The sequence below is a fragment of the Canis lupus genome, chromosome 20, assembly GCF_003254725.2.
Source record: "Canis lupus dingo isolate Sandy chromosome 20, ASM325472v2, whole genome shotgun sequence".
In the NCBI taxonomy this organism is placed as follows: Eukaryota; Metazoa; Chordata; class Mammalia; order Carnivora; family Canidae; genus Canis; species Canis lupus.
The window spans coordinates 8,189,504-8,207,234 of record NC_064262.1 but is presented as its reverse complement, the minus strand read 5'-3'; the positions used below and the strand labels follow the sequence as shown (position 1 = coordinate 8,207,234).

The window sequence follows — 17,731 nt, the reverse complement described above, 5'->3', positions numbered from 1 at the left end:
CCAGCCAGCCTCTGCTTGCATGCCTCTGACGATGGGGTGCTCACTCCTTCTAAGGCTGACCACTCTATAGTGGAACGAGTCTATCATATCATTCTTTTTTTCAGATGAGAGCAGTTGTTCTGGGCCTGACTTGTACTCTTGCAGGAGGCAGGGTCTTTGGTAAAGATCTCTGTACAAAGAGCTCTGGGAGCACAGAGGAGGGTGCCATTCCTTCAGAAGGAAGTAGATGGAGAGAAGAAATATGCGAAAGCTTCTTGGAGAAGGGGATATTTGAGCTGCTTTTGTTCAGCCAACACTAACTGAGGCTCTGGTGCCTGGCACGGCGCCCTGGCTGGGACTACACAGATGACCACTTCATGGCCCGGGCCAGAGAGAACTGTTCCCTGAGATGCACTGGCAGAGAAGGTGCAAAGGGGGTTGCGGAAAGTGTGGCAGGTGTTCTGGAGGGGCTGAGGCTGAGGAGGATGAGGGGCAGGAGCTGGTGGCCATGAACTAGAGAAGCGCCTGCACTCAGAAGGTGCTGGAATCAGTGGCTTGCTCCCACAGTTTCCTCTGTGTGGTGGAGGCTTCTCTGCCTCTGGGAGAGGGGGATCAGGAACTGAAAGGCAGGGTTGAGCTTTGTCCTGGGGACCCAACCGAGTGTTGGCTTCCTCATTTGTAAAAGGGGGATGAGTTTTATTTTTTCCTAAAGATTTTATTTATTCATGAGAGACACACACAGAGAGTCAGAGACACAGGCAGAGGGAGAAACAGGCTCCATACAGGGAGCCTGAGGCAGGACTTGATCCCAGGACGCTGGGATCACACCTTGAGCCAAAGGCAGACGCTCAACCACTGAGTCCCCAGGTGCTCCACTCTCCCCCTTTTAATCTGTGTGTCACAAATCTCTCCCTCTCTCCTGTGCAATGCCTTCTACTCATGAAGCGATTCAGGATTCCTCCAACCCAATGGGGTGCTTCCTTAAACCGCATTCAGCATTTCCTTGCCAAAGGGACTGGTTCATTTGTTTGACAAACAGCTACTGAACATTGAACTCTTCTGGGCACCAAGGATCCAGAGATGATTAAGACTTAAGCCACAGAAGCACCGATCTGGCTGAAATACACTTTCCATGTAGACAAAATAACTGTAAAATTAAAAAAAAATTCCTTCTTTTGCTAAAATTATCCAAGATTTTTCTCACTGAGGAAAAACAGCCAGAAAATGGGTGCTTCCTGTTTTCATTAAATAAAGGCTTTTAAACATCTGTTGTTTCTGGTGACACCCGTTGTCTGTGACTCCAAGGGCTCCCAACACCCCCGGATAACCGGGCAAATCCCAGACTGCTGCTCTCCTGATGGCTTTATCTGCTGTGGCTTCAATCAGTATCGGAAAACGTACCCGAGGCAGCATGTTACATGTGTCTGGGGGGTGATCGACAAGCCTGTTTTGATCTGTTCTGTCTTCTGTCTTCTCAAGGGGAGAAGGCAACATGATTTGTCCCCTTGACAGATGCGAAAACTGAGGGAGGCAGAGTTTATGTTCCAGTGACATCTGCAAAAGGAATCTGAAAATGTTCGTAGGACCCTAGAGGTGGCCCAGGCTGAGGTTTCTGGTCCGATCAGCCTCAGGGTTGCCTGGGAGAGCCTGCCCCAAACCACAGGCACAGACACTGGCCTAGTCACCCAAGGAGCTGGTGACGGTGGCTGCCTGTGAGGCGGGAACCAGCATGAGAGGCTGCTTCACTGTCTGCGCTATTGAACCATTTGAGTTTAGCTCCATGTGTATAAATCACCTAGCCTAAAAGCCAAATAAATCAAAAGCCATCCCCACCCCATTGGGAAATGCTGAGTCAACAGGTCAGAGCTTTTATGCTTTCAAGTTAGCATCACCAGCAACTGTGCTGTGTCCCTTACTTGGGAATGACCAACTCTAATTGTTCAGATGGGGAAACGGAGACCGGAGAAAGGGATGCACCTGAGGTCTTCTGTGAAGGAGTGGCAGGAGCTGGATTCAAGTCCTTATCCCTTAACTCTGCTGTGTCACTCTAGTAAGTCACTGCTCCCCAAAACAGCTCATAAACATCGAAATCTACATCCTGGAGGAGAGTCTGGGGGAGAGAGGAGGTCACCAACAAGGGTGTACTAACTTGATGGAAGCAAAGAAAAGTATCAGGGTAAGCCCTCCAGCTGGTCGTCTCAGAATGCTGGAGCTTGGCAGGGCTTCTAGGCCAACCTCCCATTTTACAGATGAGGAAATGGAGGCACAGAGAGGGGAAGTGGCTTGTTAGTGGCAGAGTTGGGGCTTGGATCTAGGCCCCCTTTCTCCAATGTAGATGTCTGCAAGATGGGTGGGACAGCTGTCCCTTCCCAGAGTCTGAGCCTGAAGCCAGCTTCTTTGGATGATCATGCTATGAACAGAATATGCCGGGACCCAGCTTAGACTCTCCTAACCCTCCTGACTTAGAACCACTTGCCCTTCCATTTCTGCAGCACCCAGGAGAAGGGCCTAGGGCAGGAAGGCAGAAAACCTGTTCTAATCTGGATTTGCTCAGCCACTTAGTGCGAGACTTTGGGAAGGAACATCACTGTCCCATCACTGGCCTCACTGAGGGTGTGGGGAAGCATTTGGTCCAGGTCAGCAGCAGCTCAAACCTAGAATCATACCCCTTTAGTGGATTGTCAAATCAGTTTAGTGGGTGGTAATTAGCATTACAAAAAAGAAAGAAATAGAAAATACTTCCAAGTGCATCACATTACTTTCTGATATCCTTATTTTGGTTAACTGTGTGTGTTTACTGAGTCATGATATAAAATACATCTGTTATTAGTACAGGTCATGACAAAAAAAAAGGGTATGTGTCTGATATCACTTCCCACCCCATCTCAGGGATGCTTCGGAGTTAGGGGGATGGGCTAGGAGCTCTTGGAATGGGAAGGACAGGGAAGCTGCAGGCTGGCCTTGTCTGCTGTGTGGAGACTAGACCGGGAGATAACCGGTCATGGGAAGCCTGAACCCATTAGCGCCTGGTAATGACTGGGCATCCCAGGGAAGGCTGATAAATGGCCTGTCAGTCCAGGGAGAGACGCAGTCTGCAGGAAAAGACATATGGCCGAGCACCTGGGACACAGTTTGCCTTTGCTGCTTTTAGGCTCTGGGTGGGAGTGAGGAGGCCTATGGGTGGTAGACGTGTGTGAGATAAGTACCAGGCATGGTATTAGAAGATGGGTGTTCAAGTCCCTTTCGTTCTCATTCATTCATTACACACTTAATCGAGCACCTTCCAGAGGCTGGGCTCTGTGTTAGGGGCTGTTATGTGTCACTAGACCCAGAGTTTTGAATCTACTGGGAAGAGACATGAAAGGAGGGGACCCACATTCAGGAACCACCTACCTCATGCCAGACAGACTCTGCCTGTTGCTTGTGTGTGTGTGATTTGACACCTCATAGTAGCTGGGGGTGTGTATGTGTGGAGAATACTTTTCCTATCCCCACTCTACAGATGAGAAAACAGAGGCTCAGGGAGGTTATGTAACTGGCCCAAGGCCACATAGCTAGTAATGCTGGGACCCAGGATCCTAGGTCTGTCTGATGCCTGAGCTCACACTCTTGGCATCGCCTTTCCTTGCTGCTAAAACATGAAAATCCATGTCAGTGACATTCGAGTTTCACTTGGTCTTTGGAACACAGACTCTCAGAACATCAGGGCTGGGAATTCGGAAAACACCTTGTCTACCTCCTTTCACTTGAAAGAAGGGAAACATGGAGGCTCCAAGAGGATCAGGGAACAGCAAGAGGCCCCCCGGGGAACAGTGTCAGGGCAAGTGGGGAACAGCGATGTCGCCTCTGGTGGAGGAAGGTGGCCCTGAGAGATACAGTCACCGCCTTCCACAGCCGAGGCCAATTTGGGTCCAGCTCGGGCTGGCCTGGGAATCAACACCCAGCTGCCGTGTTGGTCCTCCGGTGACATGGAGGCCAGCCTCTCTGTGCCTTGTCCTGTGTGCTGGGCTTTGCCCTCTAGGGCCCCCCAGGGTGAGGATTCGCTCTGCCTGCCCACAGCGATGTGCTGGAGATTCGAGGCAGCCCCCTCTTTTGACTGACCACACGGGCCCATCTGTGCAGGGCAGGCTGACAGAGCACAGAGCCCTGCAAGTCCCCAGCACTGAATTCTGGCCCCCCACCAGGTGCAGATGCAGCGAAAGGAGGCTGAAGACCTATGGGGGCCGAGCACACAGTAGGTGCACTTACTACATCATCTTCCTGGGTCCTTACAGGGAGGGGTGCTGTCATCCCCTTCTCTTCTGCTTGAGAATCTGACCTTGGGTTGACTTTCTAGCTCTGTGCCCCTGGAAACCTGATAAAGGGAGACTGTCGGCTATGTCGCTGTGCGAGCCTACCAGGGTTAACTGATTGGGAAACTGGGTCTTAATGGACAGAATCCTAACTTGGGGTTTTCCTGAATACTGGTGGCCTTTGTTTCTGGGTGTCTCCTTTGTGGGGATCCTGGAATCCAGGCCTATGGCTGTGTTATAGGAGATCTTGACTCCTGGGGGCAGGAGGCTTCTAAGGCAGGGGAGACCCTATGCTTGTCCCTTCGGGGGTTTCTGGATGGTTGGGTGGATGAACTGCCCCCATGGCAAAGCAGCACCTACTGGCAGGGTGTGGGGCGCTACCCCATGTCCTGAGCAGATCAATGCCAAGTGCGGCCTACGTTGGTCTTATGAATCTGAATGCTTAGGTAAGGAGAAAACCCTGTGGACACTACAGGGAAACAGGCTCAGAGAGGTGAGGCAACTTATGCTAGCTAGTTAGCAAGCTGGGATCCCAGCCTCTCCAAGCCTGCTGGGAGGCGGCTTACCTCGGGCCGCACAGGGTCCTCGATGCCCACCACGCAGATGCAGGTTAGGTCATTGAGGATGTCATTCTCATTGTCCCAGTCGGGCTCAGGGCTGCTGGGGAAGTCACGGTAGGCCACACAGATGGTGCGGAGCCCATCGCAGGCCATGGGCTCGATCACCTTCTTCACCATCTCGTCCCGGTCACGGGGCCGGAAGACCCGGGGATCCCCTGCCCCGTTGAGGATTTTGCAACACCTGGGAGCCAATGGGAGGGAGATAGGTGAGGTCCAGCCAAGGGCCCAAGGGTCCTCCCTCTGACCAGCTCGAGCTCACCTCCCCCTCCCCAGTGATGCCCAGCTGGCCGTGGTTGGTCATCCAGGGTCCGTCCAGTTCATCTCCCACAATGCTTCAGGGCTGGTCCAGGCCCCTGGGCCCCAGGCAGGAATGAAATCAGGACCAGCCAAAAAGAAATCAGGCAGCCTTCTTGCAATATCTGCCCCAGTCCATTCAGCAAGAGCACATCACATATACTTTGATCTGTCTTATATTCACAAGATTTCAATCTGAAAAAATAGTTTCACAGCTAAAATGATTTTCAAAGGGCATGAAACCTAGGCTAGTGGTTCTGGGCCTTACTGGCACATTAGAATGGCTTGGGGGGAACACAGAATAGATAAAAACCCACGTGTGAGCTCTACCTCAGAGGTTCCAATTGATTTTTAGTATATTCTTTTAGAGAGGGAGTGGCGCAGGGGCAGAAGGAGAATCTTGAACAGGCTCCATGCCCAGTGCAGAGCCCAACGCAGGGCTCAATCTCATAACCCTGAGATCATGACCTGAGCTGAAATCAAGAGTCAGATGCTTAAGGGTCTGAGCCACCCAGGTGCCCTGTATCAGTGGTTTTTTAAAAGCTTCCTGGGGTGATTCCAATGTGGAGTCAGAGTTGAGAACCACTGGGCTACACCAATCCCCTCAAGGTATGAGTGGGGAAACTGAGGTCCTGAGACTGGGAGTGACTTGCCTAGCTCTCCAGGCTTATCTCTGGCACCTGGGGCCAGAGAGCACTAGCTAACAATGAACATCGCTACAGTCAACCAACTCTGCGCTGAGGGAAGTGAAATAAGGGAGCTTTAACAGTGACAAGGTGGCACTTCCTGATGATCCGGTGATGTAGGGAGGAGTAGGGGGAGGGCTCTTTGTAGAAATTTTAAAGGGGAAACTGGAGAAAGCACGCGGAGGTGGTCCTGCCAGCGTGACATTGGGCAGGGGCCCCTCCCTGCACCCCAGGGTGCCAGACGGCCCTCCAGCCCAGCCTGCGGGACAGCCCGCTCGACGTGGTGGTCCCCACGACGCTGTGGTCCCCTGCTCCCTGCCCCCCACCCACGCCGGCGCCTCTTACTTCTTGAGCACGATCTCAGAGGCGCCCTTGCTGTACATGCGGAAGCTCTCGTCGGGCAGCTTGATGACCGTGCTCATGGACTTGCGCACGGAGTTGAAGGTGTACACCTTGTACAGCTTCTCCTCCGGCATCTGGCTGCGCACGGGCTCATAGTCTTGCTTCAGGTCCAGCACGAAGCCCAGCAGGCCGCACTCCGTCTTGTTGCCCACCTGCCGAGGCAGGGCACCCTCCTTCTCTGGGGGCTGTGGAGAGAGGCCGGGGTTGCCTCTGTGTCCCCCACCTCCTCAGTGAGCCCTGTGTGCCCCCCTGTCCCACCACCTGCACCCTCAGCCCTCTTCAGCCCGGACCCAGTCCTGGCTCTGGATGAAAGGAGCAAGGTCAGCTTTTTAAAAATTATAAACTTGTTCAAACATACAAGCAGGATTGAGAATAAGAAAAGAAACACCTGTGTACCCTCCATTCAGCTTTGTAGAACCTGAGCATGATGCCATGTTTGCTTCAGATTTTTCTTTCTTGAGGAGAACATGGCAGATACAGGTGTGCCCCCCCCATGTATCCCTCCCTGTCTGCAGAGTCCATCTCTTGCCCCAGAAAGAACCTCTATCTTAAAAGTGGTATTATTACCCCATTTGTTAAAAAAAATATTTTTTAAGATTTTATTTATTTGACAGAGAGAGAGAGCACTTGTATGAGTGTGAAATGGGGAGGCACAGAGGGAAAGGGAGATAGAGAATCTTAAGCAGGCTCTATGGCCAGTGTGGAGCTGGGTGCAGGGCTCTATCCCAGGACCCTGAGATCATGACCTGAGCTGAAACTAAGAGTCGGGTTCTTAGCCAACTGAACCACCCACCCAAGTGCCCCTACCTGGTATGTATTTTAAATTTTTATTTTGAGATAGCTCTAGATTCACATGCAATAAGAAATAGTAAAGAGAGATGGCATACACTCTTCATCCAGTTTCCCCTAGTGCTCACCAGTGTAAGACTACAGTACAACGTCGCAGCCAAGATACTGACATTGCTGTAATCAAACCCACCTTCCTCAGAGTTCACCAATTTTACATGCACTTGTGTGTGTGTATGTGTTTAGTTCTATGCAATGGCATCATGTGTGCATTCCTGTGACCATCACCAAGGAGATCCATGACAAGGATCCTATCCCTATGCCATCCCTCTTATTTTATTTTTAAGATTTTATTTATTTATTCATGAGAGACACACAGAGAGAAGCAGAGGCAGAGGGAGAAGCAGGCTCCCTGTGGGGAGACTGATGTGGGACTCGACCCCAGGACCCTGGGATCATGACCTGAGCCAAAGGCAGATGCTTAATCCCTGAGCCACCCAGGTGTCCCCACCACCCTTTTGATGTCACCTTCTTTTCCACCCCTTCCCAGGTCCTGACTACCACTAATCTGTTCTCTATCTTTACATTGTCATTTCAAGCCTGTTATATAAATGGAATCATATGGTATGTGAAACCTTTGAAGACTAGCTTCTTTTCACTCGGCATAATCTCCTCAAGGTCCAGGCAAGTCGTTGTGTGTGTCAATAGCTTGTCCTTTTTCCTTGGTGAATAGTAGTCCATGCTATGGATGGACTGTCCCTTGTGATCTCAATTTAGGTTCAGCCACATGAAACTGCTATTTTTGTAAGTCAAAATGGTAGATTCCAAGTAGTTTAACCTTATGTACGCATGTGTGTATGTGCAGTGCTGCTTTGCATGTTGAAAACCCCATGTAAGGAGACTGTAATATTCTTCTAAGCCTTGTTTATTCAAATGTAAGTACATTTTGAGAATCACCTGTGTTTATGGCACTAGTTCTTTCTTACTGCTCGATTGATTCCATTCTATGACTAAGCCGCTGTTTACTTTTCCTCTTTTCCTTCTTTCCACTCACTGATTTGGTCCTCTGCCAGCTGCTGGGCTGCATGAACGCAACCTCACCCTCACCCTTGGGGTCCCAGTGAAATCACTGACCACCTCTGCTCTAGCAACTCTCACTTCCTTGGTGATGGCTTGAACGTGAGCTGTTTCATGCTTCTGTGCTTTTGCCTCTGCTGTTCCTTCCCTCCTTCCGTGCCAGGCAAATTCCTCCTTGCTTTTTTAAGTGCCAGCTCAAATATCTCTGGGTCTTTGAATATTGCTTACTCCCCTCTGAGTAAACAGTTATTGTATTCTTTTCCTCTCTAGGTTCTCAGGATCAGCCCAGTACACAGTAGGCATTTACTAATTGTTGGCTGGATGGTTCCATGCAGACCAGAGTGGTGGGAGAGGCACAGATTAACAGGCAAGAACAAGACACCTCCATATGAGCTAATGGCAGGATTAGCCGGAGGTTGTGGGAGGTTCATATTGGCAGGTGAACTCACGTCCCACCTGTACCCCCGCACATGTGCACATCTCCTTGCATAAAATTACAATGCAGCATCTCGGGTGGAGGTGGCTTTGGGAATGGCAAAAGTCACTGCAGATAAACCCAAACCCTAGAGAGATTTAGAAGAGGAATATCTACCTACAAACATGTCTGGGCTACCAACCCCCAAGAGCCCCCTTCTATTAGTGGCTTTTTGTGGGTCTCAGACCAGCCTTGTCCAGAACTCTGCATCCTCACCCTCAGCTTCCATCATACTGCTCAAAAGGACTTCCCAGACAGGCAGAAGATGGGGTCAGGAAGATTCTGGCATAGACCAGCTGTGTAGGCAACAGGACAGGGATTGGACATAGCTCTGGCCTGTTCCCATGCCATACAGAACTATGTCTCCAGCACCACTGGCCTTGGAAGGCTCCCCACTCCTGAGTTCTTTGGTGGTATTAGATTTGGGAGCAAAGAAACTTTTGGTACAGCTTCCCATTTCTCATGTTTGCAAAAATAAATTTGAAGCACTTCCCTTTGTCTCTGTAGTATGGTGTTATGTTGTGCTTTAAGAAACTATGTATTTATTTACTTCTATTTTTTTAAAAAAAAGTTTGTTTATTTACTAGAGTGAGAGTGCAAGTGTACATGCAGGGGGAGGGGCAGAAGGTGAGGGAGAGAGAGAGAATCCTACGCAGACTCCCCACTGAGCACAACCCCAAGATCACGACCTGAGCCGAAATCAAGGGTTGGACACTCAACCTACTGAGCCACCCAGGCATCCCTATTTACTTACTTTTAATTTTTCCTACATTTTTATAATTAACCTTCCGGTGATTTCCAGAATTTTATTTCTTTTCCACAATAGTTTTTCTCCCCTTTCCATTAATGAAAGAAAATGACAACATGGAGGACTTAAATAAAAATGCCTAATTACTTACTAGCACAAGAGGGCTGAGCAGTTATGCCTTCAGAATACCCGGCATTTTATTATCCTCTGTGAAATATTTTAATTTTCTTCTAAAAGGATTTCAAACAATCCATGGTTGCAAATGGCAGAGCTGCCTCCTACGTAATTCAATTTGTTTCCATGAACTTGAGCTCCGAGATTGCCTACGTGCATTACTAAGAAGCAGGGGCCCGCCCCTATTCTCTTCTGTTTTGTTTTGTTTTTGTTTTTGTTTTTTTTAATCTTGACAAACCCAGAGGTTTTGCTATTGCTGTAGACTTTCCAAGAGCCTTTCTATCTCTAGGGCTCTGATTCTGTAAGGGAATTAAGGCATCAGTATTGTTTCAGTTTTAATGGACAGGAAGCAAGCAGAAGGGAAGTGACTTGTTCGTGGTCACAGACCTGTGGAGGGGCAGGCCTGGGGCTGTCCCCAGGCCCCTCCGCTCCCAGTGCAGAGCTTCATCCAGCACATTTCCCTGTGAGGTACTTAGCCCTTTGGGAACGTGGGATGCAGCCACCAGGCATAATTTTGAGAGGACAGTTCATGTTCCTGTTTGGGGTGCTGGAGGTAAATAGAGCGAAGAGCAAGGAATGATGATGATCAGAAGAGCCACAAGTTATAAATAACATCTGCAAAAATAAGATGAAACAAGCGCAGCTAGGGGTGCCTGTATGGCTCAGTTGGTTAAGCATCCAACTCTTGATCTCAGCTCAGGTCTTGATTTCAGGGTCATGAGTTCATTCCCCAAATTGGGCTCCATGCTGGGTGTACAGTCAACTTTAAAAAAAGGGGTAACTAGCCTGTACCACCTCACACTCATTAGGATGGCTACTATAAAAAGCAAAAGAGGGGCGCCTGGGCGGCTCACCTGGTTGAGTGTCTGCTTTTGGCTCAGGTCATGATCTCAGGGTCCTGAGATTGAGACCTGCACTGGGCTCCCTGCCCAGTGGGGAGGCTGCTTCTCCCTCTGACTCTCCCCCTGCTCATGCTTACTCTTTCTGAGATAAGTAAATAAAATCTTTAAAAAATAATTATAAAAAGCAAAACAGAAAACAAGCATTGGTGAGGGGGTGAAGATATCACTACACTTTGTGCTGTGGGTGGGAAGGTAACATGGTGCAGCTGCTGTGGAGAATAGTGTGGTGGTTCCTCAACAAATTAAACATGGAATTACCATATAATCCAGCATCCCACTTCTGGGTATATACCCAAAAGAATTGGAAGCAGGAACTTAAAAAGATATTTGTATATCTATGCTCATTGCAGCATTACTCACAAAAGTCAAGAGGTGGGAGCACAATCCAAATGTCCATTGGCAAATGAATGGGTAAAGGGACGTGTGTTCTATACATGTGAGGAATATTTCCAGCCTTAAAGTGGAAGGAAATTCTAACATATGTGACAACATGGATAAACCCTGATGGCATTATAAGTGAAATAAACCAGTCACAAAAGGACAGACACTGTATAATTCCACCTGTATCATGTACCTAGAAAAGCCACATTCATAAAAATAGAAAGTAGGATGATGGGTACCAGGGGCTGGTCATGGGGGGGGTGCAGGGAATGGGGAGTTAGTGTCTGATGGGACAGAGTTTCAGTTTGGAAAGATGAAAAATTCTGGGATGGATGGTGGGGATGGTCACACAATGTGAATGTACTTAATGCCATTTAAAAACATTTCAAATGATTCATTTGATGTTACAGGTATTTTATTACTAAAGACCTCTGAAAGTCCCCCCAAACAACCCAACAACTGTAGCATAGTAAACTGCAGCATCTGCAATATGATGATGTTTCTAGGAGTGCATTGGAAAACAACTTTCTGCTGAGTGGTCGTCTCTGGTGGCCTAGCTTGGTCCTCCTCACCCCGCAAAGGCAGGCACTGGCAGGGAACCACCCTGAAAACCGGATGAACCACCAGCCAGCTTAACAGCAGTAGCACTGGCCACCATTTGAATGTTAACTCTGCCCCCTTCTTTCCTGGGCTTGTCACATGCATGGTCTGGTTGTACCCCCACAGTTCCCTGAGAGGCCAGCTGAGTATTCTTACTTCACAGCTGTGTGCAGGGGAGGCCCAGAGAGATGAGGTCACGCTGCTAGTAAATGGCCCACCTAGGATTTGGTCCTAGTGTTCTCAGCTCTGAGCCCACAGCACAGGCTCTCCCCATAGCCTTGCCTGACTCCATCAGCACTGGAGATCTTTGGTTAACTAGGGAACTGGTTGACCATTGATTTAGAGTTTAAGGGGGTAGGGGGTGGGATGTGTCTGTCTCACTTATCTTTGTGTCCTACTACGGGGTAACCAATGAATATGGAATGACTAAATGAATAATTCTGTGCTTGTGTGTGTAGGGTGTTGCCAATGGGAGGCCAGATGGGGCGGAACTCTGGCCTCCACAATTGTGATCTAAAGGTCTCCCTCCCCAGGAGCTTCTCAGTGCTAGGCCTCCTGAGGAACATGATGTAGCAGAGCCATGAGATCTTCCCCAGTGGCTGAGAAGGCAGGTCAGTGTGACTGCCTAGGACAACAGAGCAGGATAGGTTGAGACCCCCTGGGGAGATATACTCCTGGAAAGCAGACTCCTTAGGGACCTTCCCAGGCTCAGCAGCGCATTGTGTGTGTGTGTGTATATATGTGTGGTATATGGAGTGGTATGTGTATGGTAAGTGTATGCAGTTGTATGTGTGTGGTGTGTATGCAGGTGTATGAGTGTAGTGTGCGTGTGGTCTGTGCAATTGTATGTGTATGGTGGCTCCCTGCCAGTGCCTGCCTTTCGGGGGTGAGGAGGACCAGGCTAGGCCACCAGAGATGACCACTCAGCAGAAAGTTGTTTTCCAATGCACTCCTAGAAACATCATCATATTGCAGATGCTGCAGTTTACTATGCTATGGTTGTTGGGTTGTTTGGGGGGACTTTCAGAGGTCTTTAGTAATAAAATACCTGTAACATCAAATGAATCATTTGAAATGTTTTTATGTGACATTTTTAAGTGTGTGTATATGCCGTTGTCTGTTTGGTGTATGTGTCTGGTATGTGAGTGCCATGTACGTGTGTGGTATATGCATGCATGTAGATGTATGTATATGTGTGCATGGTGTGTGTGATGTGGTATGTGTATGTGTGTGGTGTATGCACTTGGATGTGTATGGTGTGTGTATATGCAGTTGTGTGTGTGTGCATAGGCGGTTGTGTGTGTGGAGTGTGAGTGCAGTGTATGTGTGTAGTGTGTGTATGTGTGTAGATGTGTATATATATGCATGGTCTGTGTGTGGTGTGGTATGTGTATGTGTGTGTGGTGTGTGCAATTGTATGTGTATGGTGTGTGTGTATATGCAGTTGTGTGTGTCTGCATGAGCAGTTGTGTGTGTGTGGTGTGTGAGTATGGTGTATGTGTGTGGTGTGTGTGTACATGCCCAATGCAGGGTGTCAAGGTATGATGTAGGGATTAATAGCTCTGTTAAAAATCCAAGTTCCCTATTTGGGATTATTTGCTTTAAGCTCTTCTCTCAGAGATGAGTTTGCAAAAACAAAACAAAACAACCAAAACAGTTGTTGAATTCAACACATAGGCCCTTGCCATTTCACATATCAGAACTACAGCCCACCCCACTTCCCCATCTTAGCATCCTGCAAAGTCACCTCCAGAGTATTCCTGCACCTTTTGGCATGGCACCCCTGGCTTGGCCAGAACCCACTCTCAGAGTGTGGCTTGACTTGGGGACTTTAAGGCTCATTGGAATATTGGAATATTCAATGGAGCCCTGGGTTTGGAGCCAGGAGATCTGAGTTCAAAGGTTGGCTCTCTGCTTCCTGGAGTCCCTCAAGTTCTAAGACTTATGGGAAATACATTTAAGCAGCTCCTTCCTGCCTTTGAGGGTTACTGGGGCTCTCTGGGGTAAGGCAGCATCACAGCCACCTCAGCTTAGGAATGGGGTACACTGAGGACCTGGGGTTTCTAATTAGGTGAAGTGTGGCTTATTTATTTAGGAAGACCAGCCTGCCAGGAAAACCTTTTTTGCTCTTTCCTCCTGAACCACTTCAGAGGGCACTAGGGAGATTTGTTTTTCTCTCGACAGTTTATACATTCAGAAATATACCATAAACTTCCAGCAATTCCGCTCCACAAGTCCCCATCCTCAGCTTAATAATTCAAATGTTAACTGCAGTATCAACCTACTTTCAAAGAGGTCTCATAAAATATAAAATTAAGATATGCTTGGGTGGTTTCAGTAGAACATACATAGTTGGCCAAGGAGAATATTTTCCCAAGAAAGCACAAGGCCTCAAAAGTCTGAGGAAGGAGGTATTTCCATCTTAAAGCTTAATAATTCAAATGTTAACTGCAGTATCAACCTACTTTCAAAGAGGTCTCATAAAATATAAAATTAAGATCTGCTTGGGTGGTTTCAGCACCCAACTATGTCACAGAATGTACATAGTTGGCCAAGGAGAATATTTTCCCAAGAAAGCACAAGGCCTCAAAAGTCTGAGGAAGGAGGTATTTCCATCTTAAAGCTCAGATGTGGTTCTGAGGGCGATGGAAAGAAGCTAGTAGAAGTTTTGATGTTCAAAGGGTCGGAGACAACAAAGGAAATCTGAGGGTGTGCCAGGATTTCTGAGACAGGGGAGCAATTTCTGACTCAGGGATGATTCACACAGCTTCTCCTGGAGGGCAAGTTTAGTTCCTAATGATCAGAAATAAGATGGGAAAGAAGAAAGCTTGCCATCCTCAGAAGTGATGGGGTATAGGGTTGAGGCTGGCCCTCTGGGAGGACCTTTCTGGACCACTTTTCCTGGCATCCCTACCAGCAGCCTTAGCCTCACACCACTCTCCACCCCTGCCTGGGGTAGTTTTTCTGAGTGCCATGAACAGAATCCTTTCAAGGGTTTATTGGATGCCACCTAGCTGCCCCTCTACAACCCCTGGTCTTGACTCTTGTCATTCCAGCCCCAGAGAAATGCTCAGGCCACAGATCATCTGAACGAGTCATGGATCTTCAGGTCTCTGGGCCTTGGCAGTGTTGTGCCCTTGCCTGGAATGACCTTGTGCCCTTGCTTCCATGGTGAACTCCAAAAGTTTCTGGGTTCAACTGTGCCACTTGGTGGTCAGGAGCAATCTTGGGCAGGTGATTTGATGTTTCTGCAGCTCAGTGTTTTTAGCTGTAAGATGGACACAGTCATATTTGCCTCAATTCCCTGGCAGGGATGTGGAAGGTCAAACAAGACAATGACCAGCAAAATAAACTACAGAGGATAAAGCTCAGAAATAATAATAGAAGTAATAAGAGTAATAATTAATGCAGTCTGAGCACTTGCTACATGTCAGGTACTGTGCCGGGAGCTCCACACATATTTTATCATCTGACCTTCATAGAAGCCCTGAAGCTGCCTTCAGGCAAAGGTGCAGCTGCATGAGTTGGGCAGGAAGAGGTGGTGAGCTGTAGTGGGCTCTGGGTTGGACAGACCTGGGTTCTCATCCTGGCTCTTATCTACTCTGGAACTCCAAGCACGGTTTTTCACTTCTCCCAGCTTCAGGGTCCAATCTATGAATTAGAGATGTGATGGGGTTGTTGTACAAGGGGTACGTGGGGTAAGCACTTAGCAATGAGCCTGACTAAGTGAATGTCGGCAATTAGGATTAATTATACATGCACTTTACAGATTTGCAGATTGGAAAACAGAAGCTCAAAGAGGTTAAGTAACTTGCTCAGGTTCACACAGGTGGTAAGTGCTGGAGATAAGGTTTGAACCTTGGTTTGTTTGACTTCAGAGCCAAACCTCATTGCTTCTTGAAGTGGGTGTTGGGACATCTGGATTCCAGCTTCAGTAGCCCACAGGGTGACCGAACACGAGTCCTTTCCTATTTCTGGGTCGCAGGTTAAAGGGAGGAGGCTGGACCAGAGGGTCTCTAAGGTGTGTGAATTCATGTAGATGACATCCGCACAACCTTTCCTTGCAAATACTCGGGTAGGTTTTTGTTTGTTTGTTTGTTTTTGATTTTTAAAGAATGAAAAGTGCTAGCTAATTGGGAGGTCTCAGTCAGTGTAAACTAGAAAGCTGGGGTAGCTGCAGAAGAGATCAGCTCAGTATGCTGGAGGAACGGACTGAGCACTGGTATTGGCCATGGGACCAGAGACGAGGCCGACACCTGCCTCTTGCTGCCACAAGAACAGGAAGGTAGAACATAGAGATAGTCCTTTCCTGAGCATCTTATTATTTCATATTCACCCATCTACTGCCCACATATTTAACCACTCATCCACACATCCATTCAACCATCTACCCAGCTATCACCTACCCACCCATCCATCCGTCTTCCTACCTACCTTTATCTCATTGATTATCTATTTAAACATTTATTCACCAAATCAATTCACTTACTTCACCCACCCAACCAGTACTTCCCAAGAGCTATGCCTGAGGGAACAGAGATGACTCAAATGTGTTTCTCACTCTCAAAAAGCCCACGTTGTCTATGTCAGAGAATAAGAAGACATGGAAGAGTCAGTGCCCTCATGGAGAGGAAATAGCCCCAGTTCAAGGTCTGATTTCCCAGGTCAGGCTCAGTTCTCGAACAAAGCTGACAGGTAGTGTGGTGTGAGGAGGACACTGCATGCCTTTACCTGTCTTGTGTGGCTTAGAAAGTCCTATAGTCTAGATTTCCTAGCCTGGTTTGGAGGTTGGCTAGACCTACTCTGGACCAAGCAGCCCCCGACTCTTCTTAGGAGTCCTCTGGGCCTGGAAAGTCCCTCAGAGACCTTTTGCCCTATATAGCTGGCAGGCCTGGCTGTGAACCTGACTCTCTGGACCCCAGGCCTTCCCAAGGCCACCTTATGCTAACGATGTTGTAGGACTGGTTTCAGTGACTGAGAACCTGGTCTGGACACCCTACTCAACAGCTGGCTTTGGAGTATCTATGAGTTGGCTTTGCCACTAGTTGGATGTGTGAATTTGGGTAAGACCCTTTGCTTCTGCTATTGACTGTTAGCCTCTGCATTGCTACAGATGGAATCCCTTTTCAAAAGATGATTATATTGCTGAATAATGACAACACTAACCATACTTGGTGCTGAATATGAGCCAGGCATTGTGTGAAGCACTTTGCACTTACTAACTCATTTCACCCTCACAATAATCCTATCCTATCATTTTCACCAGGAAGCTGAGGCACAGAGAGGTTAAGTAACTTGTTTGCACTCATATAGCTATAGAGGGATTTGAATCCAGGTTGTCCGGCTCCACAGTATGAGCTTTAACAACTATCCCATCATACCGGGGGACTCTGTTGTTCTTTCTATGCTGATGACCATCACCCCCAGCAAGGAGAACCATGTGGCCAAGGGGCTTGCAGGAGAGACCCAGAAAGAAGAGACACAGGAGTCCTAGGATCACGGGACCCTGGTGCCTGAGAGGTAAGTGACTTAGCCTGATTACAAACCAAGGATCCCAATTCCTGGGCCCTGACCCCTCTCCAGTCTCAGCAGATACACCTCCCCAGGTAGACTAGCTGACCCCTGTCCCTTAAGCCACGTGGACACAACCAACATCCAGAAATGAGATTTTAGCTTTGAGGCTGGTGCTATGCAACACTGCCTAATTGAGATGTTTCCTCAGCTCTCCTGGCAGATCCCAGAACTGCTTTTTACTGTGATTATATAATCTACATCTCAATCCAAACCCACCTCACAGGGCTCTGCCCCGAGGCTGCCCCATTGCCCGAAGCCAGCTCTGGGAGTTGCCCTGTTCCCCTCTTTGCCACATCTGCAGGACAAGATCATTAACAGAATCTCAGTTATTTTAGGAAGGCCTGGGGAACAGAATCAAACATTGCTGATCTCCCTTGATTCCCAAATTGGGACAGGCATAGGGGCGGGTTGGGAAGAAGACAAAACATCGTCATTTCTGACGAACCCCAGGGTTCTCTATTACCCGTGTGCATGCGTCTTCCTGACCTACTTTCCCCTTTCCTCCGTGTGCCTCCCTCAGCCTGCAGCTCCGGGGTGATTTGGGCAGCTGCTCAGCCCTGGACAGTGCAGTTCTTGCAACCCCAGTGTCTGGAGGCAGAAGCTGCCTCCTCCCCCTTCTCCCGCCAGCCCTCAGCCCCTCACTGATGAGTCATGCTCTCCTTCCCATTTGGATAAAACTGCCAGCAGTTCCCACAACCCAACCTGACAGTGATGCTTCAAGCTGCCTTGGGGGCAGAAGGG

At 48.5% G+C, this 17,731-nt stretch overlaps 1 protein-coding gene across 14 annotated transcripts in view; it reads right to left on the bottom strand.

Annotated features, from left to right (window-relative positions):
* ATP2B2 (ATPase plasma membrane Ca2+ transporting 2) overlaps window positions 1-17,731 on the bottom strand; it is a 371,080-nt gene that overhangs the window by 26,168 nt on the left and 327,181 nt on the right. For all 14 annotated transcript variants that reach the window (XM_049098570.1, XM_025449826.3, XM_049098562.1 and 11 more), the window contains 2 exons: window positions 6,217-6,458; window positions 4,838-5,072 (listed from right to left, as the gene is read on the bottom strand). In XM_049098570.1, the coding sequence (XP_048954527.1) occupies window positions 4,838-5,072; window positions 6,217-6,458 (477 nt within the window). The remainder of the gene's footprint in view (window positions 1-4,837; window positions 5,073-6,216; window positions 6,459-17,731) is intronic.